The sequence below is a fragment of the Boleophthalmus pectinirostris genome, unplaced genomic scaffold (genome assembly GCF_026225935.1).
Source record: "Boleophthalmus pectinirostris isolate CB_2022bp ecotype Guang Dong unplaced genomic scaffold, ASM2622593v1 HiC_scaffold_21, whole genome shotgun sequence".
Lineage (NCBI taxonomy): Eukaryota > Metazoa > Chordata > Actinopteri > Gobiiformes > Gobiidae > Boleophthalmus > Boleophthalmus pectinirostris.
Genome location: NW_026571175.1, coordinates 3,355,439 through 3,368,314, shown reverse-complemented (window position 1 = coordinate 3,368,314; position 12,876 = coordinate 3,355,439). Strand labels below are relative to the sequence as shown.

The following is a 12,876-nucleotide window of genomic DNA, read 5'->3' as shown; positions in this document are numbered from 1 at the left end:
GGTCAAAAATAATCCACTGTGTACTGTCTGCATCCATTATAAAAGTGTTTTATTGTCAGAGAATCAGGAAGTGTGCTGTTATATTACTAGTCCTTCAGCCATTACTTACTTGAGGAGTAACTTTGGACCAGTTTGTAGAGTGTTTGTCCACTGACCCAAAAGTTGGCAGTTTGAATCCTGCTCTCAACGTAAAACATCACTGGCTGAGCCTCAGTGTCTATGTACACTGGTGTATGAATGTGTGAGTGTTTTTTTTATATGTAAAGATCTATGAGTGCTTTGAAGAGGAAAAGTGATGTATACAAAATGTGACGTTTACCAACTGGTTTTGTTTTGGTTTTGAGGACAATCAGGTACAGCGCCCTTAATGCCATACTGGAGAACTTTCCAGTCAAGCAGTGTAAGCAGAAGGTGTGGGGAGAGTGCCCTCAACAGAAAAATTCCACACTGTGTCTTTAAGTTCATGATACTTACAGAGTCACAAATGGCCTGCACCTCTGGATCTGCAGGTTGGGACTCTCCAATGCCTCCGACGATGAGCTCCTGTGGAGGAAAACGCTCTATGTCTCTGATTTCCTGCTGCAAGTCGGAGATCTGGTCATCTGTGAAATCCTTAACCCCACGGAGGTCGGGCCGACTGTTGGGGTCAGGCTCTACATACAAAAAACAGCTCCAGATGTTTGTTGCCACCAACATGGACCTAAAGAAGCAGAAGATTCAACGAGGAACAAAAAAGTGGTGACATTATTCACAGTTGAATTTGAAATCATCTATGGTTATAACTGTGACAGAAAGAGTACGAGGGAGGCTGAGGTAAGAAGCTAGACTAAACTAGTGTTAGTGGTGACTGTCAGTTAGATAAGACACTGGTAATTCTATTTATGATTGATTTTTACTACATCATTTATATATCTGATAAAATATGTAGTTGAACATGTGTTTTTGAAAGGTAATTGTATCTTGTGTGATGAATAAGGAACAATAAAAAAGCGAGAAAGTTTCTGGTTGGACTCAGAAGTGACACCAAATTCTAGAATATGAACGCACCTTATTGATACTTCACAGCAACATCACACTGGGGGTGGTCTACATGTATCTCTAATGGGGGGAATGTTTAGGAGTCACCATGGTGACACAATGCACACACACATTAACAAACACAGCCAAAAAATTTTTTAAATCATCTGAAAACTCCTGTGTGATCAATACGAGCGTTCATGGTCCTGTTTAGGAGTTTTATTATTTATTTTTTGCCATTTTGTAATTTCATATTCCTAATATGGAACTCGGCTCCAGATTCGCTCCTATGACTGCGAGCCTCAGTGAGCTTCATTTGACTGTAACCGAATGTTTTGTGTGACGTCACACTCTCTTAGTTCACTTCTTTCTACAGTCTGAGTCTGACGAAGCCTCATACAGAGCAGAGCCTACAGTTAGCATCACACCCTCAGGGAATGTTGACGACATCAGTGCATATGACAGGTTTTTCATGTTTTTCTAACATGGTTTTCTTTTTTTTCTGCTAACTTTGTTTTGCAAAAAAAACAACTGTAAAAAAGATTTTACTTTTAGGTATCTCCAGCTGAGGCATCATTTTAATGCAAATGTCAGACCCCAAAACCCAAAAAAAGAGCGATGCCTTGATTGGGCTTTTTTATAGACGTGTGTAAAGGAAAACTTACTAAAAAACATATCTCTCCTCCACATACCTTGTCCTACAGTCAAGAAAAACAAACTCTACCATATACATTGGTTAAATATATGTAAAACCATTTTAACAACCTCAAGCTCTGACTTATGGAGAGAGAGTTATGTGGAAAAACACCGTACTTCATTACCCCTTAGAATTAAAGAACCAAGACTAAGAATGCAGAACAAGGTAAATGTTGGAGAAATTGTGGACAATCATCAGTTGGACATTTTCATATATTCTGGCAATGTCCCAAGATCGCCCCCTATTGGACAGAAATTATTAAAACCATCAAGCTTATTACAGGATTGCAGCTAGAAGAAAGTTTTAACGTGTTTTATTTGGGAAACTTACCACCCGGGCTGAAAAAAGATACTACAAGCAGCCAGCAAGAAAGTGATCACACGAAAATGGCTCCAGGACAAACCTCCTACTGTTTCAGAATGGACTTATATAATCAACGTAATTCAGATTATGGAACGAACAACATTTTCTTTAAGACACTCCTCAGACAAAGGAGAACTATATTGGAAAATGTGGAAATCTTACAGTCAAAACAAAACTTAATGTAAAAAATGTTTTATACATCTTAGCAGATGTCACTAGCTATGTTATTTATATATATATATTTTTTTTTTTGTTTCCTTTTTTTCGGTCTTTGATTTATTTTGTTTCACAATACTATATATATAACATAAAATGACCTAATAAAACAAAGTTTAAAAAAATAAAACAATTGTAGAAACTGACCTTGACAAAGTAGTTGTATCCATATACAGTTTGTTTCTTGTAGGATATGGCTCTGAAAGTCTCATATTTCTCTCCTCTCTGCGCCTCCACTTCACTCTTCACCTAAACAACAGCACAAGATTCACTCCCACTCAAACACTTAAAGGTGTTTCATGGAACTTTACTAGTTTTTTTTTTTTTTTACTTAAGTTAATGCTTTTGCTGTGCCTGATTTTCATTTGAAACAGTTTGCAGTGATCCAAAGTTATTCCTCACTTACCTTCTGCATTCAGAGCACCCTAATTATTCATCATGATGAGTTTATACGAGGTTGCCTCTCTACAGATCTGACCTGATGTGTCAACAGAAAAGTTCCACAGTGTAGCTTTAAGTTCATGATACTTACAGAGTCACACAGGGCCTGCACCTCTGGGTCTGCAGGTTGGGACTTTCCGATGCCTCCAGTCATGAGCTCAGGCTCAGGATATTCAGGCATCATTATTTCCTGTCTTGGGGGAAAGTAACATATGAACGGCTCTATAAATCCGCCTTCCTGCTCCAAGTCGTCTTTGGACTCATGAACACTTTGGAGGACTGGCCCACTGTTGGTGTGAGGCAGCCCCACAAACACAACCAGCTCCAGATGTTTGTTCTGCCCAATGTGGACCTAAAGAAGCAGAAAAATCAAGGAGGATCAGAGAGTGGCAGTTCAGCTCATCTTCCAATTCTTATTAAACTTTCATGTTATAACCATAGATCTGTGCTTATAAACTTGTTGGCTTTAAACAACTGCAATCTGTTTTTAACATGACACATGCTGTCGCTTAAAAAAGAGAGGAAATTGTAAACATCATTGTTTTCAACCAACTGATGAACCAGGAAGTGACATGACACTGAACAACTCTATAGGAGCTTAAAGTCTAATCATGACTTTGTTTGCTGGGGTAGTACCTGTGCTAATTACACATGAGGGTGATAGTTCTAATCTTTAGGATTCTTATTGTCAAACATCATCAGAATATTGTCTTTGGGTTAATAAAAAATAAAATAATTGTAGGAACTGACCTTGACAAAGTAGTTATATCCAGCTACAGTTTGTGTCCTGTAGGATATGGCTTCAAAAGTCTCATATTTCTCTCCTCTCTTCTCCTCCACATCTCTCTTCACCTGAACAACAGCACAAGATTCACTCATAACACAGAGGGTCATTTTTATGACATTTGCTTGTCTCCATGGATGGTCTGCATCGGATTATAAAGTGCTTCACTGTCAGAGAATCAGGAAGTGTGCCGTTATATTGCTAGTGCTTGAGGCATTACTGTGGTGGCAAAATTCTCCTTTGGTGTCTAAAAGTTGTGAAAATCACTTATAAATTCATCGTGGTGAATAATGAGGCTCAGAATACTTAAGATAAGTGATGAGTAACTTTGGACCACTTTAAAATAAACTGGTTCTGTTTTGGTTTTGAGGACAATCAGCGCCTTTAATGAAATACTGGGAACTTTCCAGTCAAGCAATGTAGACAGAAGATGTGGGGAGCGTGCCTTCAGCAGAAAAGTTCCAGGGTGGCTTTAAGTGTGTGATACTTACAGAGTCACAGATGGCCTGCACTCCTGGATCTGCAGGTTGGGACTCTCCGATGCCTCCGACGATGAGCTCCTGTGGAGGAAAAGACTCCATGTCCCTGATTTCCTGCTGCAAGTCGGAGATCTGGTCATCTGTGAAATCCTTAACCCCACGGAGGACGGGCCGACTGTTGGGGTCAGGCTCTACATACAAAAACAGCTCCAGATGTTTGTCCTCTCCAACATGGACCTAAAGAAGCAGAAGATTCAAGGAGGAACAAAAAGTGGTGACATTATTCACAGTTGAATTTGAAATCATCTATGGTTATAACTGTGAGAGAAAGAGTACGAGGGAGGCTGAGGTAAAAATCTAGACTAAGATAGAGTTGGTGACTGTCAGTTAGATATGGCCTACACACTGGTAATTCTATTTATGATTGATTATTACTACATCATTTATATATCTGATAAAATTTGTAGTTGAACATGTGTTTTTGAAAGGTAATTGTATCTTGTGTGATGAATAAGGAACAATAATAAAGCTAGAAAGTTTCTGGTTGGACTCAGAAGTGACACCAAATTCTAGAATATGAACGCACCTTATTGATACTTCACAGCAACATCACACTGGGGGTGTTCTACATGTATCTCTAATGGGGGAGTGTTTAGGAGTCACCATGGTGACACAATGCACACATTAACAAACACAGCCAAAAAACATTTTTAAATCATCTGAAAACTCCTGTGATCAATACGAGCGTTCATGGTCCTGTTTAGGAGTTTTATTATTTATTTTTTGCCATTTTGTAATTTCATATTCCTAATATTGAACTCGGCTCCAGATTCGCTCCTATGACTGCGAGCCTCAGTGAGCTTCATTTGACTGTAACCGAATGTTTTGGGTGACGTCACACTCTCTTAGTTCACTTCTTTCTACAGTCTGAGTCTGACGAAGCCTCATACAGAGCAGAGCCTACAGTTAGCATCACACCCTCAGGGAATGTTGACGACATCAGTGCATATGACAGGTTTTCATGTTTTTCTAATCATGACTTTGTTTGCTGCTTAAGTCAAAAATAAAACAATTGTAGAAACTGACCTTGACAAAGTAGTTGTATCCATATACAGTTTGTTTCTTGTAGGATATGGCTTTGAAAGTCTCATATTTCTCTCCTCTCTGCGCCTCCACTTCACTCTTCACCTGAACAACAGCACAAGATTCACTCCCACTCAAACACTTAAAGGTGCTTCATGGAATGATTTTTAAAAATGTTTTAAAGTTAAGTTAAGTTAATGCTTTTTGTGGTGCCTGATTTTCATTTTAAACACAGTTAATGTGTAACATGACAATTCAGGCTGATAAACAACTAAGGAATATGTGTCTTTACTAAACTCTTCTGAAATTTCAGAATCACTGTCCAGATAAACAGAAGAACTACTGCCAGCTGCAGATTCATCATCTACTGAAGGATCGTCCAAGGTCTCAGGAAGAATGGCATGAGAACTTAACAAAGAACTCTTCAAAGGTTGATCAGGATGTTGCTCATGGAAGGAGAACGTCCAGAATAAAGCTAGCAGGCACCCACGACCACTCCTCTGGACCATACTCTTCCCAATCATCCAAGTACTAGAGCCCCTCACCAAACTGCCTGAAACGCAGTAGTTGTCTCACAGTGTATGCTGGTTCCCCATTGACCAGACAAGTAGGCGGAGGTAGAGGTATGTGAGGGGCAAGAGGGCTGTTTCGGACTGGTTTCTGCTTGGAGAAATGAAAGGTGGGATTGATTTGCATGGCTCTTCGCAACCTGAGATGTACAGCCACTGGATCTTCTCAATTTCAAAAGGGTTGATAAACTTCGGCGCTCGAGCTAGAATCCATCCTCAATAGAAGATCTTTAGTGGAGAGCCAAACCATGTGACCAGCCTGATATGCAGGAGCCTCAGAATGGTGATGGTTTGCTGAAACAACATTGAAAGTAACATTGTGGAGAGCTGAGCAGGGTGGTCTGGGCCTATTTCCAGGCTCTGTAGCAGTGTTTATTAAAAGGCTGATGGACAAAAAATGTCCCATACTCGTAATGATGGGGGCATGTTAAAGGCATTCTTCCATTCTTCCCCTTCATGGATCCTGACAAGATGGCAAGTGTTGCATACATCAAGTTTAGTGAAATGACCACATCCTGCAGGAGTTCAAAAGTTGATAAGATAAGTGGCAAAGGGTATTGGTTCTCACTAGTAAGACAAATGTCAAAGCCTGAAGGCATAGAAGATAGAGTCATCAGTATTCCCCTTCCAAATGATGAGCCTGTCCCTTTCATTAGGCATTTGGAAACAAAATGACCATGTTTTACACAGTACAAACAAAGATTACCCTGTCAGCACCATTCTTTCTCTTCAGGAGAAAGACTGGTTCTGCCTAACTGCATGGGGTCAGGGCCTTCATCATAAGGAGCTGGGGTGTGACTGACTGACCCAACGGTGTGGACCAGGATAGAACCAGTAAGTTTCAGCTTTATCTCTTTTGCAAAGCTTGGATCCAGCAATCCAGGTTGGTAGGCAGCTCAATCAAACTATCAAGATCAGAGGGGAGATCATATGAGACCAGCTCACCCAAGAGACAGGCATCAGTTTCAGCTGCAACTTTCCACTGACTTGGAAGGGCCTGAGAACGAAATTCAATCACAACCCCATTAGACCACCAGCTGCATCGGGTCTACATGATGTGGCTCTGAACACCTTGCGAAGAAAGTGTAGTGTGCGTGAGTGTTGGTGGTGGTTGGAGGGGCTGATGGCGCAGATTCCTTCAGTCTGCCCCAGTGCAGCTGTGGCTACAGTAGTAGCTTGCCACTTCTGAGTGTGGAGTTAATGAATAATGGACTGCAAAACACTTTGTGTGTCATGAAAGTCATGTAAAAGTGTCATGTAAATGCAATGACTAATTAAGTAATTAAACTCCCAAAAGTGTCAAAAGAGGCACAAGCCGGCAACTGCCACCTTGGCTTTCTCTGGAGAATGTGTGTGGTTGTAAGGCAAAGAGAATAGAGCAGTTCATCAAAAAATGGATTGCACTAATCAGGGTATCCCCCATTGCATTCTGGTATGCCCACTTGGGGTCTTCTAAAAAACAGGCCCAGGTCCAAGCATTTCAACAGAAGCTGGTGGTGCAGGATTGGTTGAAGTGGGAGTAACAGCAGTGACTAGCTGGATCTGAGCTGTTAAAGTAGTAATGTCTTGTTCAGTAGCCGCAGTTGAGTGCTGAGCTGCTATAGCAGCAGATGCTAGCTTGACTTATGTTCTAATCTGGAAAGCCACTCCATTAAGCTCTCAATGTGTGCTGAGTCCATACTGGCTGATAAACAACTAAGGAACTTATGGATTTATTATTTTAACTTAAATATCCTCCCAAACTGTGGAAATCTCTAACAGTAAATTACAGGTTTTTCTCTTGCTAAAACAATACCTCATTCTTACTGTGAATGAGGTTGCTTCTCCACAGATCTGACCTGATGTGTCACCAGAAAAGTTTACAGTGTAGCTTTAAATTCATGACACTTACAGAGTCACACAGGGCCTGCACCTCTGGGTCTGCAGGTTGAGACTCTCCGATGCCTCCTGTATGTTGAGGAGCCATAATTTCCGATCGGAATCCGTAAGAATATATGTCCGGCTCAGACATATATGTATATCTCATATATTCCTGGTCCAAGTGATAGATCTGGTCATCTGTGGACTCGTAAACACTACGGAGGACAGGGGGCCCCACAAACACAATCAGCTCCAGATGTTTGTTCTCCCCAATGTGGACCTAAAGAAGCAGAAGTTTAAGGAGGAGCAACAGCTGAAAATGGGTAATATCATAGTTAGTTTCATTCTAATGTTATTCAGGAAATGTCCATTTCTGATTTGATACATTGTGAGGAATCTACAGCTTTCACGAGCCATGCAGATCAGGTGACTACTTCGAGGCCAGGTCATGAGGATAAGAGCATGCCAAGCCTTAAAGGTCGTCATGACCTCTGTCTCATGTAGAAATAACTTTCAGATTCTCACAATCATGCCAAGCCTTAAAGGGCCCGTCTCATCTGCTTCTGACATAAACAAGCACTATTTGGGTTTTGGAACATCCATTACACAATAGTTCTGAAATCTTACTGATTTCTTGGAGTCAGTCACAGACCATCAACTATGAAAGTCCTGTTGTGGCAAAAAATTATATATCTGTCTTGAAGATAAATAATGAATCCATTTGCGAAGCCCGATGAGTTTTTGGAATATAGACCAAGGTTTATTCTTGTTACAGCAGATATGGACAGGGCCTAGGCCTGTTTCGGCCAAAGCCCAACAGCCTCTCACCCCTGTCTCCTCCCGTCTCTTCCCATCTCCCTCTCCAGAGCATTTGAGCTCTCAGTATTTATACAGAAATACATCCACAATCTAAATTTTCTATCACAGTCCGACTATTGCTCCTCCCCCACCCGTCCTGAGAAAGCACAGGCTCCGCCCTCCAAACGTGACATAGGCTCTGAGTGAGCCGCCCTTCCTCTGCCCATCTCAGGGAGGGAGGGGGAGACAGACGTGCACCCTGTGTACAGCCCTGCAGTCACGCCCCGTTTAGCGGTCTGATAGCGGTAGGAATAAACTTTTATTCATCATGGAGATACAAGGCGTTCAACCTTATGTTTTGGACCTGGAATCGGACGAGGACTTTGAGGCACAAGCACAACGTCGACATCAGCTGAACATTACTGATTGGTAAAGTATTAAAAAACACTAGTAGATAAACTATATTATATCGTGTACACTGCAGTGTAGAACAATGAGCTTATGCTCTCGCTTTTGTTTAAGTGTTCATCTTTATGACAGTTTAATTAATTGCTAATATGTTGAAATATTCTACTTATAAAGTTTTTTAAAACGAGTAAAAATTTTTCTTTAATGTATAGAAGGTATAATTGGGCAAACTTGAATCCTATAATCAAATGAGGAGGTCATAATGTGTACAGGCGACACTAAACATCAGTGGTCATAATGACTGGGGTGTGAGGTGTAATCACTATTTTGTTATCATGCAGAAGCGGTGAAGACAACTCACTAGAATAAGAAGTAGGCTATGTTGTTAGCATCAATGTAATATCGTAGGACGACGTAAAGTTTGTCAAACTAAAACAGGTAGAACAAGGGAGATGACATGCAGACTGAAATTATATGTCAGATCATCTTAAAAAAATAAACGCTGTTTTTAGTTCTCTTCAGCGGTTTACTAGCGGTAAACTTACAACTCTAGGATCGCCATCACAGGACCCTGGTATCGTGGGAACAGCATCCTTTTCCAAAGTGTCGCTTCTGCTTCGTTGTAAGTCCAGTTTTAAAATAACTGTAGTTCTGGAAGCAGTCTTAGGTGAAGTGTCGCCCGCAAACAAAAATATTCTTGGGGACCTTTTTGTCTGTGTTCCCAGAAATAAACTCCAGCCACGCCTTGCTTCTTCTGTCGGCATGACAAATAATTTTGACTTGCAATCGCAGCCAAATGCGCACGTTCTCCAAGTGGACATGGTTACAAAAAGCGTGTTTGAAGCGAAAAATAAAGATAAATAACGCAGAACAGCAGACCTGTACGGTGCAGACGCAGGACAGTGTGTGAGTGGGTGAAGGCGTGGTGAAGGCGTGGTGAAGGCGTGGTGAAGGCGTGGTGAAGGCGTGGTGAAGGCGTGGTGAAGGCGTGGTGAAGGCGTGGTGAAGGTGGTGAAGGCAGTGGAGCGGGGGAGAGGGGGCGGGTGTGAAGCGCTCTCTGCTACATCAAACGCGAGATAGCTGTAGCTGCCTACGCCATCACTGTAGTAGACTCATGTTAGTTGATATGTGGGAGGGTGACAGAAATATGATACAATTTGTAAAAAAAAAAGCTGAACCAATCTAAAAACCACTTTGGCAACATATACAAGCCCACACATCACTCTTAGAAGGTAGAAAGCTCTGAAAAGTTGATTTTGCATGACATGGGCCCTTTAATCGAAGCCGACTCACCTTGATATAGTAGTTATATCCTACAACTTGCTTCTTGTAGGTTTTTGCCTCGAAAATCTCATATTTCTCTCCTCTCTGCTCCTCCACATCACTCTTCACCTGAAAAAGAAAAAAAACAAGCAATAGCATTAAAGCTACAGTATGGAATTTTCTGGACGTGGCACGTCACCTGCATGCTTCCATGGAAATAGAAAGTTTGAGTTAGAGTTAATAACTATACGTTTTATGCCATATTGTGGAGGATTACAGACAGAGCAACAATATTTCCATGGAAATAGGAAGGAGGAAGTGCCAGGTTTGTGAAGGTGCAAGTCCACTCATAGACGCATGTTTTCTGTTTTTCAGTGCAATAAACACATAAAAAAAATAAAACTTTCATCGGTTTATTTTTTAATAATACTGTGGCTTTAAGATTCTTTTCACCGATACTACAGGCCGGTAAAAGTTCCATTTACAGGCCTCTGTAAATGGAACTTTTCTACCACCTGCTTTTCTCCACAGAGATGCTAATGATTTACCTTTAATGTTCCACACTATGATATTACACTTATTTTTCTCCTAGTCAGTATCCTGGGAGTATTTTTTTGCAATAAAACTTAAAGAAAACATAGATGAGCATTTGGTGGAGTCTCCCTTAAAGCCAATTTACGGTCCAGCGTCAAATCATCTGCTGCTCTACATACATTCCGTCTACTTCGCTTTCCTTTCTTTCAGTATACATTGAGAAATAATGTGTTTAATGCAGCTTTGTGCAAACAAACTAATGAGGCTGGCCTGGACAAAAATGATGGTACTCCTAGAAAAGACTGTAAGTAATTGGACAATAGGGACATGTTAAACTTAGGTGTGTCTCTAATCTGCATCACAGGTTCTTCAAACCTGTTTTTAGTCAGTCTGTCTGTTTAAAGTGGGACATGTGTCATTGTGCTGTTTGGAGATGATGGAGACAACACTGAACATGGACCAGAGAAAGAGAAGAAGAGAACTGTGTCAGGAGACTGGAAAGAAAATGACAGACAAGCAGGTTAAAGATAAAGACAATAAGACCATCTCCAAGCAGCGTGATGTTCCTGTGATTACAGTTACACATGTTCTTCAGAAGTTTAAGGTCCACAGGACTGAAGCCAACCTCCCTGGATGTGGCTGCAAGAGGAAAACTGATGACAAATTGAAGAGATGGATCATATGAATGGAACAAAAGAGCCCAGAACAACCTCCAAACAAATTAAATGTGAACTCGACGGGCAAAGTACATCAGTGTCAGATCTCAACATCCACCACGGTTTGAGCTAAAGTGGACTTCATGTGAGGACGCCACTGCTGAGAGAAAATCATAAAAAAGTGAGACTGGAATTTTCCATGATGCATATTGATAGCCATAAAGCTTCTGGGAAAATGTCCTTTGGATAGAAGAGACAAAACTGGAGCTCTTTGGCAAGACACATCAGCTCTATGTTCACAGACGCAAAAATGAAGCAGACCAAGAAAAGAAGATTGACCCTACTGTAAAGCACGGAGGAGACTTGGTTTTTATCCGGGGCTGTTTTGCTGCATCTGGCACAGGGTGTCTTGAATCTGTGCAAAATACAACTAAATCTCAAAAATATCAATATGTTTTGGAATGAAATGTGTTGCCTAGTGTCAGAAAGCTTGGTCTCAGTCATAGGTCATGGGACTTCCAACAGGACAATGACCCAAAACACACAGCTACAAACACCCAAGACTGACTAAGAACAGAACATTGGAATGTTCTGGAGTGTTCTTCTGTGAGCCCAGATCTCAGTCCTATTGAACATCTGTGAAATGAGCTGAAACATGCGTCTGGAGAAGGAACCCTTCAAACCTGAGACAACTCAAGCAGTTTGCTCGTGAGAAAAGGGTCAAAATACCACTTTACCAGTGCAGAAGTGTCACTGACAGTTGTCCAGGCCAGTTTCATTATTTATTTATTTATTTTAAATTCTGTTTAACCACAGGTGAAAAACAATGTTTGATTTTCATTGGGCAATTTTCAGTAAATTATTATTTTTTTTTTAACTTTATTTATTTCAGACAGGGACAGCACACAATTCTTGCATTTTACCTTAACAGGAGAGATGCACTGTACATCAGGTTGTAGCGTCAGTGCTAATTTCCACCTGTAGTGGTTCACTGATTGATTGTATTTAACTGACCTTGACTATCAACTGTTCATGGAGACCTGTAGCATGTTTTGGGTTGATGGGGGAAACTGGAATGCCCGGAGGAAACCCATCCAGACACGGGGAGAAACATGCAAACTCCACACAGAAAGGCCCGGGTGACCCGGGGATCAAACCCAGAACCTTCTTGCTGTGAGGCATCAGTGCTAGCCACTCAGCCACCGTGCCGCCATTATTGCTTTTATCAGTTTCAAGTTATTTCAGTGATGATGATTGTCGATTTTTCTTTCATTGCCAGAGGGGTACCAACAATTTTGCCCATGACTGTATATCCTAGCCCCCTAGCGTTTTGGCAGTGAAAAGCTTGGCAGTGCATAGACCTCAATGTAGATCCATAAATCAAAAACGACGGCGACAAGGTGACGGCGGCAGTGTGCATTGAGTCAAAGCAGAACTATACTTTGCCCTTTATCAGAAAAGTTCCACAGTGTAGCATTAATTTCATGATACTTACAGAGTCACAGATGGCCTGCACCTCTGGGTTTGCAGGTTGGGAAGCTCCGATGCCTCCAGACAATATCACTGGTTTATCCTCAGGTGACATAATTTCTGGTGATTGGAATCCGTAATCACATATGAATGGCTTCTTTCTAAATCTCACACCTCCACTTTCCTGCTCCAAGTGATAGATCTGGTCATCTGTGGACTCGTGAACACTTTGGAGGAC

At 41.2% G+C, this 12,876-nt stretch overlaps 2 protein-coding genes across 2 annotated transcripts in view; both read right to left on the bottom strand.

Annotated features, from left to right (window-relative positions):
• Window positions 1-648, bottom strand: part of LOC129410138 (uncharacterized) — a gene marked incomplete at its 5' end in the record, with an annotated part of 2,324 nt that extends 1,676 nt beyond the window's left edge. The window contains one exon of the mRNA XM_055157581.1: window positions 475-648. Coding sequence (XP_055013556.1) covers window positions 475-648 — 174 coding nt within the window. The remainder of the gene's footprint in view (window positions 1-474) is intronic.
• On the bottom strand, window positions 647-12,876 carry LOC129410137 (uncharacterized). Its single transcript, XM_055157580.1, has 9 exons — window positions 12,664-12,876; window positions 10,009-10,107; window positions 7,541-7,789; window positions 5,084-5,185; window positions 4,010-4,234; window positions 3,485-3,586; window positions 2,826-3,086; window positions 2,441-2,542; window positions 647-700 (listed from the first exon to the last, which is right to left on the bottom strand). The coding sequence occupies exons 1-9, from the start codon at window positions 12,751-12,753 to the stop codon at window positions 647-649; spliced, it is 1,284 nt and encodes a 427-aa protein (XP_055013555.1). The 5' UTR covers window positions 12,754-12,876.